The 19641-nt window shown below is 39.2% G+C and overlaps 1 protein-coding gene across 7 annotated transcripts in view; it reads left to right on the top strand.

The window, feature by feature from the left end:
• Positions 1 to 396: 396 nt before the first annotated feature.
• Positions 397 to 19641, top strand: part of FBXL2 (F-box and leucine rich repeat protein 2) — a 119904-nt gene continuing 100659 nt past the window's right edge. For all 7 annotated transcript variants that reach the window (XR_010922121.1, XR_010922122.1, XR_010922118.1 and 4 more), the window contains exons 1-2: positions 397 to 424; positions 13633 to 13694. Coding sequence is in view for 1 of the 7 variants with exons in the window: in XM_067560888.1 (XP_067416989.1) it covers positions 422 to 424; positions 13633 to 13694 (65 nt within the window). In the remaining 6 variants the exon portion in view is untranslated. The remainder of the gene's footprint in view (positions 425 to 13632; positions 13695 to 19641) is intronic.

A 19641-nucleotide genomic window follows, 5' to 3' on the forward strand; every position in this document is an offset into this window, starting at 1 on the left:
GGAACAACAACCCCTCTGGCAGTAGAAGTAGTGAGTTCGTTTCTCTGCTGCAGTCCCTTTCTTTTCCTACACATGTACGGGTCGACATGGAGCAACACCTGCTGGGGCCCGTGATCTCCGTCTGCCTCAGCACACGGACTGCAGACTGCAGGCCCTGGCCAGGAGCCAGCGCGGACTCCCAATCGATCTCTCCCCTTCACCCGACGCTCCTTTGGGTCACGTGAAGGGGGGGGGCCGGGCCGAATCGGTAGGGGGTGTTTCCGGTCACGTGCCCCTTGCTGGTTTTCCTCCCCCCCCGCCCACCACACCCACCCGGCTGGGTTGCGGTTGCTTGCGCGCGCAGACCCTGCTGCACCTGTGGCGGCGGCTGCGCCGGGCTCCTCGTCACCAGGACAACCAGCCCCGCCGCAGCGCGTTGGCCATGGTGAGTGTCGTGTGTGTCGTCCCCCTCCCACCCCCAACCGCCGCGAGGTCCAGCCCCGCTGGCGGGGAGGGGGGGGCTCAGGGTGTTGGGGGCTCGAGACAGGGAGCCGCGCGGGGGCGTGAGGGAGGCGCAGGCCGCCCCCCCCGGCCAACGTTAGATAGCGCGGGGCGGGGCTGCTGGGCGGGGCCAGGTGTGAACGGGGCGGGGCTGGGTGGGTTTGAGTGGAGGGAGCGATGTGGGGTGTTCGTCCGTGGGAGGGGGCAGGGCTGTGGGAGGTATGTGCGGGAAGGGAGGAGGTGGGGGAGGGGTAGTGTGGGGGAAGGGAGGGAGCGAGCAGGAGGGAAGTGATGTGGGGGGGGATGTATGTCGTGGGAGGGGTGTGCGTGCAGTGAGCTGTCTCTCTAGGTTTGAGGGGGGAGGTGTGTCTGAAGCCTGTTTCCAGTGACTTCTCCAGGGGCTGGCCCGCACAAACCTTGGTGGTTCCACAGTGGGTGCTTTCTGTGGGGGGGGGGGGGGGGTAAAGCTCTGCCACGTTTTGATATATTTGGGGTCACTGTGTCTTCTAAGGCAGGAGGTTGTCTAATGACATTTTCTTGTATGGGTTTTAATCAAATGTCGTGTATGCAAAATGGTAGTGTGTACTCATATGTGCAAAAAATATAAATGCTAGGCGCTGTAGAAAGAAGAGAGGTTTGGGTGTATTCTGTGTGGTGTTAGCCTTAGGTTCTCTATAGGCCATTTATTAGTGATAACTTGTGAAAGGCTTCTTTTCTTTTCCTCCACAGCCGCACCCACGCTTTTTCATCCTCTCTTTTCTTCTCCCAACTCTCTTAGTAGTCTGTGCATTTTAAATGTGTATTCATCTAAAAGAAAAAAATAAAACCCTATTGGGAGATAAAAGGGGAGATTTCCTTGGCTGCAGTACACTGTTCTGTGTAATCAGTTTTGTTTCTGGGGGGGAAGGGACACAATTGTGGAGGTCTTCTTTACGCTAGACTTGATCTGGAAATCTCCACTATTCTACCATTACTAAGGATATGATTTGGTCATGGATTTTGTGACTTTCTAGGACCTCTGTGATTTCTGGAGCAACTGTTAGTCTTACATCCCACAGGGTATTTTTAGTAAAAGTCAGGGACAGGTTGTAGCTTCTGAGAATTTTTTTTTTATTGCCCACTACCTGTCCCTGACTTTTACCAAAAATACCCATAACAGAATCTTAACCATCATCAAACAGACTTCAGATGGTTGCTAACACTTTTACTATGATTTCATGCAGTACTGCTAAGAGCATTATTAGATGACCTGATGTGCACCCTTCCTCCTCACCTAAAGAAGTGTTCTGTTTACATTAGTGTTTCCATTATCACTTCCAGCAGAGGATCTGTGTGGTGGAATACCTCCAAATAAGTCTAATGTAGACACAATTCATCTTCTAACTGTAGGGAAAATTAAGATTTTGAAAATAAAACATTAACATTTTATAAATGAATGTATTGGGTAAGTAGATGCTTTCTAGCTACTGAGCTTCAATTATAGACTTTTCTTTGAAGAATATGGTAAGGGATTTTCCCTCTTTGCTGGTTGTGGAAGTTCTGATTAAAAGTTTTCTGAGTCTCATTCCAACAAACATGCAATTTGCAAAGTAACAGTGAACAGGCAATGTAGTTCACAGGTGAAATCAAGTGAGGCCTTCTCTATGCAAGCACTTATGCCAGCAAAACTTATGTCGCTCAGGGGGGTATTTTTTTTCATGCCCCTGGGCGACAAAAGTTTTGCTGGCATAAGCGCTTATGTAGCCGCATTATGTCGGCGAGAGAGAGCTCTCCCACTGAAATGATAAAACCACCTAAATGAGTGGCAGTAGCAATGTCGGCTGGAGATGTAGTGCTTGTGACGCTTGCTGGATTTGGGGGACCTTTGAGGTGTATTCAGGAGCTCTGATTACTCCCTTCTATGCCAATCTCGTGTTGGGGGTGTCACGCTGGCTGGATTGGGGGGGGGCATTTATTATATTTAACATCAATATGTCAAAATCATAATAATTCATATGAGATATGCCATGTCAGATACTGTTAGAAAGGCTATAATGTGCTAAGTAAGATGATAATGTTTATGTTCATGTGTTATGTGTGTAATGGAAGTTATGGATATATTTGATATATCTGTATTTCAAATTGTGCTGTCTGGGACACACTCCAGACAAGATGGCTGCAGCGATAGCCTGCTTAATGGCCCATTAAGAAATTCACAGGTACAAGGGGCTCAGGAGGAGAAGCCAGGGATATACCTGATAAGTCACCAGGACTTGCTTATGTGACTCTGGACTCCATTGTGGTTCCTGCAAAATTCTACAAGCAGCATGGCACAGACCAAAGGACCTAAAAGGCAGCTGCCTGGGATCCATTTGTCTTCAGTCACTATTCTTTAGTCTGTCTTACAGTCATCACCTACCTCTGGATCAACTCATCTACTGAAGCTGTGAAACAAAGGACTGAGACCCATCCAGGTACTGGATGTATACCAGAGGGACCATACAGGCCTGCGAACTCCACAATTCTTCTAGAAACCTAATATACATATGGTGAAAAGTTCCAGAGGGGTAGCCTTGTTAGTCTGTATACAGCAAAAACAAGAGTCCTGTAGCACTTTAAAGACTAACAAATTTAATTTCTGCAGGCAAAAGCTTTCGTGGGCTGCAAACCAGTTTGTCAGATGCAAGAAGTGGGTTGCAGCCCAAGAAAGCTTATGCCTGCAGAAATTAAATTTGTTGGTCTTTAAAGTGCTACAGGACTCTTGTTCTTTTTGCTGATATATATGGATTTTCAAATCATTTGTACGTATCTGATTGATTTAATCCTTTAACATTTCTCTTATAATTTGTTTCTTTCTTTTTATAATAAACCTTTAGTTTTATTTACTAAAGGATTGGCTGGCAGCATGGTATTTTGGGTAAGATCTAAACTTATATTGATCTGGTACTGTGGCTGACCCTTTGAGGTCAGGAGGAACTTTTTTGGGTAAAGAGCATAGAGTTTTAAATAATTGGTCTCTTTACTGGACCTAGTGGCTGATTGGGAGCTGGACACTGAAATGTAGTAAAGGGGGCTGTGTAAATTTTTGTTTTGGCTTCTTGATAACCAGTGTGGGCAATCAGAAGTACTGTTTGTGGCTGGTTGGGAAGTCTGACTTGAGTGTCACCCACCTGTGCTGGGAGAATATGCTCTCCTTTTACAGCCAGCCCTGACCTTGGCATTTTCAGGTGGCTACCCTAGGTATGAAAGGATCACAGTGCTGTCCACACAAGCGCTTATTCCGGCAAAATTTACGTCACTCATGGGGTGTGTTTTTTCACACCCCTGAGTGACAAAACTTTTGCTGGCATAAGTGCTAGTGCAGACAACGCTTAAATGATGCTAGATAAGCCCCTTCCTGTTCTAATTATGAATAGTTATTGGGCAGCCCCACACTTTAATTTGAAGGCTAATGAAAAAGACCTAATGATCAATGGAATATGTTGTTTTTGATATTCTAATATTCACTATGTGAACACTTTTACATGGACCATTCTCTTTATAAAGATTATTACAAATAAGGCTGTTTCTCCCACTTTCCTTCAGATCTGCATAATTTTCATTGTTTGCCCTTAAATCTGAATGAGCAAGAAATTATGGTGACCAGTTAACACCAGGTGTTATCATGATGAAACAACCATGTTCCCTGCAAAATAGTAAAAGGAAATACTATATTTTTGTGGGGAGATACATTAGAGTTACAGAGGTGCCTTTAAAGTTAGTCTGAGGTAATGTAGGACTGCTAAATGACGGAAACATTTTTTAAATGAGAGCCAGAGTCAGATTTCCACTGATATACAACAGCTCTTTTCGCTTAATCTAGCAAAGCAACCCTAACTTCAGAATTGTAACTGTTAGTTTGAATGGTTATCTTAGATCACTTAAATAATGAATATTAGCACTCTTTCAGATGCTTTGTGAACTAGAAGTCAATAACTTGGTATAAATTATTAATTAGATGTACAATAATTCTGTCCTTGTTTGTGTGAGTTTTTAGATACAGAAAAGCAAGATGGTGTACTAAGTGTGACAGAGTTGAGTGAGATGGATTTCATAATTTGTGAGTTTTTTCATAATGATTCTGCCTGGAGCTCTTTCAGCCAGTTAGCCACTTAGTTCATGTACGTTCTTCACAATAGTTCATATTTTGATTTATTTCCTAATTTTATTCTTTTGCAAAATAGAACATCTGTTAGTTTCTAATAATCTTTTTATTTCCTCTGTAAAATTCCTGTTCTGAGAGTACTTACACATTTTGTAAAGCTGATTTTTCCAGCCAAGTCACATGAAATGGTGTAACCCAGCTTTCCTTTTTAACTCGTGAAATTGGAGTTTAGTGATATTTTAAACAGTTCTCTTTTAGAAATTGAAATATTTTATTGATAGTTTATGAAGAACAAAGCCTGCTCTCTGACCCATTACCCAAGTTTGCACATCCTTTCACATTAATAACATATTACAAATAGCATGTTTTCATGTAGCAGAAGTGGACATTATGCTGAGGCTGTTTTTGATCTTTTGATTTTATTATTGCAATCCCTGCAAACAGCATTCTAGTAGAGGTTGCTTCTGAGACTGGATACCATAACAAGCGTTCATTTTATACTTAGACTTACAAAGTTTCTTAAATGGTCAATGAGAGTGTCTTCAGATATTTGAATCCCAGATTCAAGTATATACATTTGTCCATATTTTACCCTCACTTAATTTTACTCTTTTATTTTTGATCTGCTGACTATTTGCAGCCATTTATATTCTGTCCTGTACAGGATATTTACATTGCATATGCAATCCTGAAATTACAAAAACAGAATAGAGATTTAAGGATTTAATTTTAGTCTACTCCATTTATCATTATAGGTGAGAATAGAAAGTCAAACTAATGGAATCTGATAACAGATGTAAGAGAGGTTCTAAAGTCATGCAGCCCTTGCTTGACTATTACATGATCAAAATGGTTAACTTCAGTTCAATAGCATACTGATGGGGGGTGAGGGGAGCCAGGCCCCTGGGTGCAGGCCTGCAGGGGGGTGCTGGGCCAGCCCTTCACGATGTGCAGGAGGTGGGGGGCGCAGAAGACTCTTAGAGGAGCCCCTCAGCGCCTCCCCCTGTGCGTCGTGAAGGTCCAGCCCAACGCACCCCCCACCAGGCCGGGGGAGGGGAGTGTGAGGCCACCCCGTCCAAGCCAATGCTGGGTTGTGGGGTTGGAATGTGGGGGGTGCAAATGTAGACTTGGCCCCTGGGGGCTGGAGACTCTTGATACGCCACCGCTTCAATTTGTGTGACTTTTCAGTTTAATCAGCGAAGTCTAAAAATATTCAAAATATTAACAAATTGCCATTGCTAAAATCAAACAACATACTGTAAAATGGGAAATTGTTGAGGTTTTCTTATAATTTAAGAGAATAATACTCCATTTTAAAAACTTAAATGTAAATTACAAATCTGTTTTTATTTCAAATTGTCAATTCCTGGTTTATTTTTTGTAGGTTCTTTGTTTGTTTTACTTGGGGAAAAATGATCCATTAACAAATATCTTTGATTTAAAGAATTACAAAACAGTTGAGTGTTTTTGTATCTTTGGGCTAAATTTATTGCAGTTAGATAGTTATGTGCCTTAAGGAGATGATTTATGTTTTTTGAAGGAATATATTAGAAGAATATATGCATAACAAATATATAAATAACAAAGAAGTTATTTCGATGGCTTCAGTGGCTGTGGAGTCTAACCCTAAATCTGGAATAATCTCCATTCTTATACATGGCGTTTGGCCTTAACTGCACATCAGCTTATTGGGAGATGTTAAGGTGCTCCTATGTGTATGACAGCTCACTTGAATAACATACTATTATAAGTTAAATACTGAGTGCTACTCTGAGAGCTCTAATATTTACTTCATCGGTGTGGTTTCTCAAGGGTTGGTTGTCAGCTTACCAGAATCCCCTTAAAAGAAAACACAGGTTTTTCGTTAATGTTTAGTGGAGCTCTGCTGTAGAGCATTTTCTGGTTCTAGACAATATTGCTCCCAGCAGACTTAATGTATTTCTAGCCATTACTGGAGTGAGGCTAAAGCCAGACTCCTCCATCCTTTCTTGGGAGCACAAAAAGATAAAAGCACTATCAAGACAGAGTAAGAACCAACATTTATAAAGCACAGTTTTGTTTTTGTTTCTGCCTTACAATAGAGGCCCCTCTTTGAATTTATATTACTTTTTTATTTTTTTGAACAATTCTTAAGGTGTAGGGTACAATTTGTTTTATATTGTCATTCTGACTCCTCATATGGTTATGTCACCTCCCATCATTGTCTACTGTACACTTGCCCTTAGAAAAAACTGTGGGAAGAGTACACAACACTTTAAATATCACTTTCTGAATTTCTATGAAAAAGTGTTGCTTGATTGGGAAAAGTATTTCCTGCACCAGTGGGTTTTTTTGTTTTTTTTCCTGTTTCAGCCTTAAACAGTAAACTGTATTTTTTTCTCTTTTGGATTCGATTTGTGATCAAATAGCTAACCAGTTCTGTCCTGAAAATCTAAATCAATAAGCAGTCGTCAGCTCTGCATAATTGCTAAACTCATTCAGTATTCCAGGTTTTTGTCCCTAAGTCCTGATCTATACCTAAAAATTAGATCGACTTACCTACATCAGTCAGGGCTGTGAAAAGTTTGCGATCTGTGGGATACAGTTAAGTCAACCTAACCCTTACTGTAGATGCAGCTAAGTCTATGAAGAGTTCTTCTGTCAACATATCTATTGCTTCTTGGGGAGGTGGATTACCTACCTTGATGGAAAAACCCTTTCCATCGATGTAGGAAGCATCTACACTACAGTGGCATATCTGCAGCACCATAGCTGTGCTACTGTAGTGTAGACATGACCTTAGAGGCTGAAACTGAGGTTAGAGCTTCACTAAGGAAACAATCTCCTATATTATGACTTCAATTTGGTGCGATATAGGAAGGCTACTCAAATGTAAAGGGATATAATATTTTAGTGTGCTTGTAATTCTTTAAACTTGTCTCTATTTGTGGTGTGTTTAGGACAAGAATAACAAGGATCTTTTATTTCTATCACTCAAAGTCTAGAAACTTAGGCAAAGGTCAATTGTGTAGAAAATTAAATAAATCAAAATTATACATCTCCCCCAATTCTCAATTTCTTATTTTTGTTGGAGCATTTTAAAAATACTTTTTGAAAGCTTGAGTCTGATCCTGCTCCCAAGAAGTCAGTCATAATTTCCATTTAATGATTTCTCTTCGTGATTATGAAAAGGTGCCCTTGTTACTGAGGACCATTATTACTCACAGAATTAGTATATCCTGTGCAGTGAAAGTGAAAGGTCCACACTGCCCTGCTCATTTAGATTCCTGTTCTGAAGGGACCGCCTTCTAGGGGTGAGAGTAGTGGGTCACTCTTCATGTCGGTTCAATCCTTGCTCTCTCAGTACCAACAAGGATGTCGGTTATGGTGGTGAGTTTGTAATATAGATCAGTGACGTTTTGGAGGGTGTTCACGGAAGCCGCTTCTTAAACCAAGGGACAATTGAGATGACTTCCCTGTTTCTGGGGTTTGGTCATTCTCTGGTTAATGCAGAATCATCCCTGTAATGAATGACATTTATTTCTGGAGCTCAGAAAAATATTTGTGAAGAGTATATGCTCTTTGCTTTTGAAATGTAATCATTAATCTATTTTTCAAAAAATCTCATGTGGGAGGGATTGTGTCCCATCTCTACTGTTGCCTTGGCCTTATAGGGACTGTGAAGTGGAATTGCATGTGAGCTGTCCCATCCCCAGAGCAGTGCATTAGAAATGTATGTAGCTATGCATACGAGTTACATGAGACAAGTACTACTGGTCATCAACAAAACTGTTAAACTGACTATATCTCTTGCACTTAATGGCACTTTGTGTAAACAGGAAAAAAAGAGAAAATAACTTTTACTCTATTTTTTTCAGTCATAATCTTAAGGGTCATTTGTTTTTTTTTAAAAAAACAGGTAAACAGACTTTCCAGATTGAAATGTCCCTTTAACCTCTGTACACAACAGATTATTTAAATTGAAATTTGTACTTGTTGTTTTTCATGACTAATGTGTAAACATTTCAGCAAGTATTCTTAAATACAAGAGCAGAAGAGTAATGCAAGAACAAGGGGACATTGGATTAAATTAAAAAATGGGAAATTTAAAACAGTTAAAAGGAAATACTTTCCCCACATACCTGTAGTTAAGTTGTGGCTCTCAGTGCCAGAGGAAGTCATTGAGGCCAAGAACTTAACAACATTCAAAAAATAATTGGATGTTTATACAGATTTTAAGAATATCCAAAATTCACATTGTGATAGATGTGAAACTTGGGAATGTAAGGAGTTCAATTACTATATTGAAACATGCCAAACAAGCATGGACTTTTGGAGCAATAAGTGTTAAGTGAGCTTCCTGGGAAATCGCTAGAAAATTGTTAATGCAAGTTACACACCCCAGTTCTGCAAAAAACCCAGCCTTTTGAAGCTCCATCCTGAGGAGAGGGCCACTAATTAGTGATTAGCTGTTCCTGGAGACTGGACATCAGTGGCCTGAAGCGTATAAATACCTGCACTATCTAGATCGGGAACCAGACACCAACTAAATGCTGACATGAATTTGTAATCAAGGGGGCAAACTTGGATGAGGTGTTTGAAAGGTTACATCTACCAAAGCCCCCCATACTAGAGTTGGAGTTGATATATGGTAATCTTTCAGCATGCGTGTAGGTTTTTGTGTGTGTTTTCTTTGTAATGCTTTTGCCCTAAGAATAAATGTAGTTTGCTTTGAAGACTGGTTGGTAACAGGTGTATACTATGACAGTGGCTCTCAACCTCCCAGACTACTTGGAGAAAGAGCTAACCACAGGTGCTGAACCCAGTCGGACCTGCTGGAAGATTGTATTGAGGTACAGGAGGATTGCAAGCCTGGTCTGAAGGGGGAAGAGATGTGGGTCTCTGTCCCTAATCCCTAATTATTAGACATCAGTTTGAAATATTTGTGCAAGGACAGATTATTTCACATATGACTACTATAGGGTTATTATGCTGGCCTCTGTAGGAGGCAGAATACTGGACTAGATGGACCACTGGTCTGATCCAGTAAGGTACTTTCTATATTAAACATTTGCCTACTTATTTTGCCTCTCTCCTTCATGATGAGATAGAAAAGATTTATAGGTTATGGGGAAATTTATTGGTAACGCAGTACTTCTGTGGATTCCATATTACTAGGAACAGGACTGAGCCTCCACAACTAAAGCACATAGACCACCAAACAGTTAAATGATACAAATATTGATTATTACTGACCTAGACTGATTTTGAATCAGCTACCTAATTACTGTTAGCTCCCCTGAAAAGTTAATATGGCAGTGTTGAAAAAATTATATAACTCTTTCAGAATGATTGTTTCATAACTCTTTAGTTTATATCAATGTGTACAAAGGCTAAAGTGCTAACTAAGCACTTCCATTGCCGTTTAAATAAATTATGGTGCTATTTAAACTGTTTGAAAGTATATTAAATGTCTGGAGCAAGTTAAAAATGACTGTGGTATCTAATAGTTCTTCCTTCTTTGCATCAAGATTACTCTGGTAAAGCACCTGCTCCTGAGTGCTGGAACCTGCTGTCCAGCTGCCCAGTCCCTGAGCTCAGTGCTGACTCTTCAGACTTGCTGCTAGACTAAACACACCCTCTCCCAGAACTCCACCCACAGGTGTGAAGCTTCTGGGTTAACATTTAACACTCTCAAGCGGCCCATGATAATTGTAAAGCATATAATACACACACATACTTTGCCCAGAGTCTGGTACGTTATTGCTCTTTAATAAATCAAGATATACATGGGTCCATACAAAATAAGAAGCCCTACACTCACTTCTCTGCACATTTTCACCCCACTCCAAAGCATTCTTTGGGTTGGAGGCTGGATCCTCTGAGGTGTTCAGCTCCTTCTGCTGCAGAGCATAGTTTGCTGAAACATGGAATCTTCTCCCCCAGCTCACCTCCTCTTGCTTCTTAACAGCTCGATACTACATTGTTTGATGTAATCTAGATGGGGTGTTGAGGATGTGACTACCAGCAACTTAGCTTATGGCTACTGTCTCTCCTAATGTGGCTGCTGCTGCTTAGCCAAAGAACAAGGCCTTATCTTAGCCAAAGAACAAGGCCTCAGACCTTACAATACAAAGTAGGTGAGGTAATATCTTTTATTGGACCAACTTCTGTTGGCAGAAGGGACAAACTTTCGAGCTTCATAGAGCTCTTCTTCAGGTCTGGGGAGGTTAACCAGAGTGGCTGAGCTAAATACAAGTTAGGGCAAATTGTTAAGCACAAAGGAGTTCACACATGCTGTAGTGAACCACATAAAATGAAGTGGGCAATTAATGGTTAATAGCACATATTACAAACTGTAATGAGCCATTAAACCAGTGTCTTTATTTAGTCTGTAGCTTTTAGCGTCTGTCTTGTTCTATGCAGAATGAGGAAGGCTGTGAGTGATCTATAACAGGTGAAGTTTGTAAAATTTACTTTTTTTTTTTTTTTTTTGTATTCCTGTTATACAAGAGTACAGCTGCATTGATCCTGACTTCACAAACTGCAGTTGTAATTTTCTAGGTAGTTTTGGCTTTCTTTCAAAAATGGTCTTTTAAAGAAAACTGGTGCTATAAAAATATGAGGCCTATAGGCCAAAATGTTCTTTCCTCGGTATCGTTTCCATTTTTAATCCCTTATTTTAAGATTATTTCTGAAGGTTGAAACAAATGCAAAGATGTATGTATACTGTGTTTACTTCAGTAAGAAAACAGCTGCTTTGACTTAATTTAATTAGGTTTGCAGGACATGTTTACAGAGGCAATATACTTTTTTTTTTTTTTCAGGCTTTCACTTCAGAGAAAGTTAATTAAATTCTTGTTAAAGAACTTCACATCTCTTGTCCCTTGACTACATCTGTAATACATATTAGTTGTTGCTGGTCAATGCATGACCAAGAGAGTGTAACTTGACTTTTGGATCTTAGAATTTGAGGTTTAAAAAAATTTTTTTTTTTTTGCATGTTAAGTGAGCAGATTTGACCTGGAGTCTTTGAGATTCAAATGTGGAACCCTGCATAATGCCATTTTTAGAGATACTTTTTAATACACTTTTCAGAGTAAAAGAGCGCTTTAAGCATCCATTTTCATTCAGCTACATATTCTTAAGTCACAAAAACAGTACTATATGATGACATTTGCAGCAGAGGCACAAAAGAATACCTAGTACAAGGTATGTAAAGAAAACATTTTTGTAACAGAATGACTGAAGTGTGACTTGCTTTTCATTAACAGATATACTAGATAAGCAGATACTTCATGTGTAGTTGAGCCCCTCATGGAGGTTAACTTTCATACATGCAATACTAAAAGTTGAAAATTTTTTCCATTAGAAACTAGGATTCCTAAAGATTAATGTCTTGACCATATCAGATCACATTGGGCTGAAATGTGAAGTACAGTTTGTTAGTACAGCTGTAAATTTAAAAAGAAAAACTCAAGTCTTTTTTCCTTACAGCAGTGCCAAAAATGTAATTTGAATCCAGTTTTAGATTTTTATGATCTAACAGAGAAATTGCTTAAGTATGTCTTTAATGACTTGGCTTTTTGATACAGAAGGTACTGAGGTAAAAATAGCTAAAGTACTGAGCATGTATTGTAGCTGCTTTAGATATGTATTAACATTCTGATGCCTTATTTACTTAATTGCTATACTGCATTCTCATACATGTATGTCCATATTAATAGACACATCGGGAGTTATTAGGCAAAGGGTAAATAAATGTCAGTGTTTTCATAAAACAAAACAATGGCATATATATGTAAATTGGTAGCATTACACTAATTAACTAAAGAAAGTGTCATTCTTTCAGCCTCGTTCTCCTAGGTGTTGCAGCTCTTGTGGAAGAATTTTGCAGATATATAATTATTAGGTAAAATACATCTTTTTTACATGTGGTTGTGTAGTTAAGGCATCAGACTGTAATTCATGAGATCTGGGTTCAGTTCTCAGCTCTGCCCACAGGTTCCCCTGTGCTTCTGTTCCCTATCTGTAAAACAGGGATAATACTTTTTCTGTCACATTTTGACTGTCTTGTCTATTTATATTAAGTTTTTTTGTTGCAAGGATTGTCTCTGTGTATTAACTGCACTTAGCATAATAGGTACTCAATCTTGTTTGGTTCCTCTAAATGCTGCTCTAATACAAATTAATATATTATGTGTTACCACATTAGCAACTAACAAATGAAACTGACATATTTATATTTAGTCTCCAGGCTTCTGAAGCAATGAACCAGCTCTGGCACTAATATTGAGGTTTATAGTGTGTTTCAGTGCAAGGGACTGAAAATACAGCTACCCAACAGCAGTGACCTGATGGTTATAAATAATCAAAGATGAGGTTAAGCATATGGTCGGCCCTGAGAGTAAAATGTAGAGTCCATCACTTCTAGGGAAGCAGAGGCTGGCTCACTGGAACTGTGATCAATGTGCAGTCTGACATCTGAAAAGACAGTAATTCATAATTCCAACAGCATCTGAACAAACTTGAAATCTTCCATGTGACATTTTAAGTTGTATATACCCACAGGGTACATACACATCTTTGTCTTTCTCCAAAGCCCAGGAAATAGGAATGGAAGCTTAAGTAAACTTGCTTCTGCTGTTTGCCCCAGTGCACATTGCATGCAAGAATAGAAAAAAATCATACTCTTCATTTTTATAAGGGTGGTGGATTGTGCAATTCCAAGATGGCCTGTGTGTGCCAATTGCTCTGGCAGCATTATCTAGCTAGGTCTCAGAGATCTGGGTAGCAGTCTGTGATTGAATCAGGAGACATAGCAACCTTATTCAGAGTTAGAAGTGGGAAAATGTGAGTGTTATGGATGTTATGTTATTAGATACTAGATAAAGTACTATTGCTGTTGCCTCTACTTGCAGGATTTGTTGAGTTTTTAAATTTAAAAAAGAAAGACATAAGGCATGAATTGCAGTCTTAGTGCTCTTTTTCTTTTTGGCTAATAAACTAGTGATTTTTTTCCCCATAATGTACTTTATTTCTTTTTTCAGGTTTTCTCAAACAGTGATGAAGCCCCTATTAACAAAAAGTTACCTAAAGAACTTCTATTAAGGTAATTCTAGATAACTTGTGCATAAAGATTTACAATTTGAATGTGATGTTTAGATTTGTGTGGCTTATTGAAATAAAATATATTGTTCTTTCTTACTTAAGTCTATGATTCAAAATAAATAAGATTTATTTGATTTTATTTTTTTGACAATCCTTGAACTTACGTTTTATTCTTAGTACAGATTGTAGCAAAATACATAGCCTTGCTCCTGGAATCTATTTTAAAGTATGGTAATAACATTATACGGTTAGATTACCAATGCATAAATTGGCATTTGTTTTTATTATCAGATAAAGCAGTGAGAAATTATATCTGAAACACATTGGTAGATATAGGATTCTTAAAACAAAAACTTACCTTTGCAGATCTAATGTGTGCAGATATTGTTTGCCTGCTCTGTCAGCTGAGTATTGAATAGACTAAAAACTTTTCCTGGTCACAGAGTATTACCTTCATAATCTATATGGTAGCATTCTATCTTTTTCTTACTGCAGTCATTCCAGAGGCTATTCGGGCTTTTTGTTATGAAATCTCTTCTGTTATCACTCAATAAAAATAAATGAAAACATGAAAGCTTTCAAGAAGTTACTTTAATGAGATACCTCCTGTAACTGTTTTTTTGTTACTTCATGCTACATGTTGTTCAAGCAGACTGGGAAGGAAGAGAGAAAACAAGCAAACTCAGATTTTATTCATGGTAATACTTCATGGAGTGTTGTTGTATCTCCTGGACAGATTGAAAGTGGGCAGGAGCTAACTATGTTTTATGCTCAAAAGATACAATATGTGATAAAGAATTGATGGATGTCCCCACTCTCACACCTCAGTAGAAGTTTATCTCTTAAGTCTTAATTTTGAAAATAAACTTAACGATTGCTTTCACTGTAAATATAGCTCAGTGCTGTGATATTGTAGAGGAGCTCATCCTCAGCTGACTCAAACAAGCTGGTGTGTACGCTATCCTCTTGGGGATAACAAACTTGGTATTTCTGTGAGTGACCAGTGACGGGGGTTGGATGTCACATGGGTTTGGGGACTGGGATGTACCTATTGCTGACCTGCAAAGAAAAGTGAGGATTAGCATTGCCCTGAGGAGATTGTGTGGGTGGTTAGCAGGCTGGTGGTATCAGGAAGCTGACACACAGTAATGCATGAGCAAGTCTCTCTCTCGCTGAAGGCTGGAGGGTAACAAGGTGACTCTCAGTCCTAGGCACCCCAAAAAAGTGTCTCAATTGTATATGGACCACTTGATAAAATACAGCTTGTTCTGCCCTCCTCCTAGCAGATGCTTACATGTAAGTATAATGTTCCTGAAAACTGCATATCTGATCCCCTCATGGGCTCCTTGAGGGCATCCCACTTAGGGCTCAGGCCTCACCTTTCTTGGGGCAGGGTCTCATGAGTCTCCCTCCAGACCAGGGACTTAAACAGCAGACTCTTGCAATTCACTATGATTATCTCATCAGGTGTGACTTTAATTAGCACCTGCAGTCCAGTAACCAGCCATCTTTCATTAAGCAAAGTACTATTTATTCAGAACAAAAACATTGGAGAGAAATCATAATAAAACCAGTAAACTGTTTACATGCAGGTCTAGCTTATCAGGCAATCACCCATTTTTTTACCTAGAGACCTTGATAGGATTAATATATTTCAGGCCCTTTCTGTAGGGCCTCTCTCTTGTACACAGGTTTTTATCAGTTCTTGGATAGAGTGGTGAATGACTCCTCTTCCTAGGTTAGGGCAGTAACTTTATATAGTTTCAATTTCTCTACCTGCGAGGCCTCTTGAACCAGGTCATATCTGTGACATTCCCCAGAGTACAGTCTGGACAGCTGTGTCCCCTCCATACTGCAGCCTCGGGTGCCTTTTACACTGATTTGCTGTGAGAGCCACCACTCCTGACCAGTTCACATACAGTCTCTAGCATGTAAAATCACTCCTAGCTATATTACATGAATGCTGTGGGCTACCACTCATGAATTACATGCAGGGCAACACCAGCACATTTCTAGTCCCAGCCCTTCCTCCAGAAATGTGCATCTTATACTGCCCAGCATCCCCGTGGACAATACAAGCTCACAGAAAGTCTGTCATTTCATCAATGGAAACAGATATGCACAAGCCTTGTTATCTCAAGTGGAGGTTCTCAACACTTCAATCCAAACACACACTGGTTCAGATAAAACAAGTTTATTAACTATAGGAAGATAGAATTTAAATGATTACAAGTAATGAGGCATAAAAGCCAGAATTGGTTACAAAGAAAATAAAAATATAATAATATACATTAATACCTAGTTTAACACACTAAGTGAATTTAAAAGCGCAAAGATTTTTCTTACCAAGAGCTTACAGGAGTCTAGCTGGATTGCTTGAGCCAGGATTCTCCTCCCCCCCTAGTTCAAAAATACTTCCTTTGTCTTTCAAACATGTAGCTGTCATGAGTAGAGATGAGGGGGGAGAAGTGATTTGGGTGCCTCTATTTCTCATTCTTATACCCTTCTTTCCTCTTTGAGGATTATCTCCAGCTGGGTTCAGATGACAGGCAGTCTGTTATCACAGACGCTCCCAACTGTCCCCTTTTCAATATGTAAAGTTCTCGTTCACACCCTTCTTCCTGCCACTTAACTAGGTGATCGTCTATAATAATCATCTGATTATACTGATACCTGGGTGGGGTGCCAATATGTCCGTCTCTGAAAAACTGGTTAGGTCCTGCTTTTCTTAAACTTGGAGTATGTTATAGCAAATGTTATACAGTAGAATTTTATAATGTTACATAAAGTGTTGCCACATATTTTACCAGGCCAATAATGTTTAGCTGATTGAATTTTCAAATTATGTCTTACGAACAGGGTGGATTGATTTAAATCAAATTTCCCACTGATAATACTTCACATATTCCTTAAACAATGGTGCAAATCTGATAACTAAAACATGTTAATTTACAATTCAATACAGCATTTTACAACACATAGGAGGGTATGCTCTGTAATTTTTTAGGTAACTTGATTTTTATTAATTTAGGAAATAGTACATTATACTCATTATCTGTGTCAAGCTGCAGATGCAGCAGCAGTACATTAGGAATGGTAAGAATGAAATCTCTCACACAAACACAATAGCACTTATATTTTATTAAACTAAATCTTAAATGTTACATAAATGTTTCTCATTTGCAATTGCAGCAGTCTCCTGAGTTGCCAGCTGATGGCTGTCCTTAAACTTTTTTTTTTAATTTTCAAATTTTATTAACTCTAACAGACAAGTCATCACAACACTAAATGTACGCTGTCTTTAAAACTTCTACAACTAGCTCTCATCTTCCCCATGCCAACTGTCATTTTTATTCATAGACTGAAACAGAAATACAAGTTTTCCTGCTTTTTCAACTCCCAGTCGATTTCTTAGCTTTGAGTGAAAAATACCAAATGACGAAAATATCCTCTTTGTGCCTGCAGAGGAAGCTACTGCTGTGAAAAGTTGGCTTAGCAACTGAAGGAACTCTGTTTCAAGGTGCCTGGCTAATGGTTTCCACGAGTTCATGGGAGTGACTTTGTTCAAAACATCATCAGTAAACATGTACTGTTTAAATGGTTCCGCTCCAGCCCTGAAGTTTATGATGACTGGCATAACTGAGGAGTGATTTTGAGATGCCCATGCCATGGCAGCAGCATCTTCAGAAGTTAGGCATCTACTTTTATATCTGGGGTCGAGAATGTTCGCAAGAAAATGAGGTGGAGTTAGTGCATGATCCATTTGCTTCTTTTTTGCCTGCAGTTTAACTTTCTGGTGAGGTATTTCTTTCTTCAATGTCTCTTGAAGTGCCTTCCAAATTCCAATAGCATCAGCAATGCAGCAACAATTTCTCTGAAGTTAGTTTAAGGCTATGGATATAGGCTTAAGTATACTGAGCATATCCTCTACGTTCCTCTTTAATCCAATGTTAGATACTTTGGATGAGATATTTCCATCTATTTTATCATGGTTTTCTTCACGAAGTTTTATGAGAATAGATCAGTTCTTAATAAATTGTTCAAAACAATCAACCACAGAATTCCACTGAACATCTTGAGGAAGAATTAGTTTGGATCCTCCTGCTCTCTTCAGTGAAGCTGAACCAAAATGATTGTTACGGAAGTATTTTATGACTTTCTTTTATTCCTGGAGAAGACGTACTTAAGTCTTTGGCTAAAAGATGCATTAAATGGGCACTGCATCCATATGTTATTAAGGTGCATCCTTCCATTTCTTCTTCTAAGTATCTTCTCATCTTTGGCAAGTTTGCAGCATTGTCTGCGACAAAACTGCGCACGTGACAGTTGAATTTTTGTTCACAGTTATTTCAGCTTTCACTAACACTTCTTTTAAATATTCTGTTGTGTGGGCATTTCCCGGTGTATCTATTATATCTGAAAGATCTGCAACTCCATCTTCTGTTGTCACACAAGCACATATTACTGGATCATTGTGTACATTGCTCCACCCATCAAGGCTTAAACTGGCAAATTTCCCCTCAGTATTTCTTGCACACTGTTCAAGTTCCTTCTCATACACTGTATCTAGGAGCCTTCCACCAATGTCTGCTCTACCAGGTGGAGTGTAGCCTAGTCATAAGGACTCATCCATGTCAATGAAGTGTTTATTGTTAACAATGCAAAAAGGAGAATTTGTGGCATAAAATGAACCAGGCAATCTTTTCATCTAAGGTGTCTTGTTGGTATTTGCTGGTCTTTACTACAAACCCATCCATGGTGATGGTTTTACTGGATGATTGAAATCTTTTGCTTGCTACTGATACTTTGTCTGAAATATGTTTAGTTGCAGCACTTCTGCTAAAAGTACCAATGGATGACTCTGAAGTTGTTGCAGATACAGTCACAGTCAAAGTCTTTTATGCTTAAATGGAATCCTGAAACAAAATCCAGAAATGATTTTGAATAGTCGTTCTTCTCACTCTATTATTCAGTTAATCATTTACATTTTTTCCAGCAAGAATGCAGATCCGATTCCGAATTGCCAAAAAAGCTAAGAGTGACTGCACTTAGAGTGCACTTAATTTTGGAGTAAGCCCCATGGAACTCACTGGCACTTCTATTTTTTTGAGAAAACAAGTATAGGATGGGGTTCCCTTGGGAAAGCTGAGTTATGCTGAAGTAAAATAGGGAATAGATTTATGGCATCACCATTATGGTCTGTAGCCATGATGTTCCAAAATAAGGGGCATGTATTATGTAATATAAAACAAGAAAATGACACACCAGTGGTAACTGGCAACTCTAGATTTCTCCTACTGCAGCTTTCTGTACCGTATACTTGGTGATAGATTCTAAACCTAGTTAACTAATTAAACAAGACATAAGCATTAGCTAAGCTAAACTTTTTTCTAGCAACATCCAACATAGGAAACAGCTTGGGAATTTACTTGTTAAATCACACTTATACTAAAAGACAGAGAGATCCTTGAAGAATGATGCATTGCAAAGTGAATTATTTAAGTTTACTGATCAGTTGATCCACATTGTTCTTCCAACATATCCACATTTTCATTCACATCATTTTTTCCCAATAAGCAGTTTTCATTATGATGTTTCTTTCTTGCAACGAGGCCCTGCATCTCCTCCTTGCACTGGTTACACTTGACACGTTTTCCTTTTTTACCCAGGGAATGAATTTCTTCAAAATATTCCCAGATAGGGTCTCCCTTACGCGCAGAAGCCATGACAGTTTTTCTGTGGCAAAAGTGTGGGGGAATATAGGAAGTTGTGTGTGTACTGAATAATGTCTTCCCTTTTTCTTTCCAGTCCACTCCACTGTTCCTTTCTACTTTGCCTCCGTCCTTTGTCTCTCTGTCTTTAAGACAGTGTCTTAACTAAATCCTCTGCCTTGCTTGGCCCAGCTCCACGACCACATAAGCACAGAACAACAACAGTCCTGTCCAGCC

The sequence above is a fragment of the Emydura macquarii genome, unplaced genomic scaffold, assembly GCF_026122565.2.
Source record: "Emydura macquarii macquarii isolate MOO-44397 ecotype Brisbane River unplaced genomic scaffold, CSIRO-AGI_Emac_v2 contig_2321, whole genome shotgun sequence".
Classification (NCBI taxonomy): domain Eukaryota; kingdom Metazoa; phylum Chordata; order Testudines; family Chelidae; genus Emydura; species Emydura macquarii.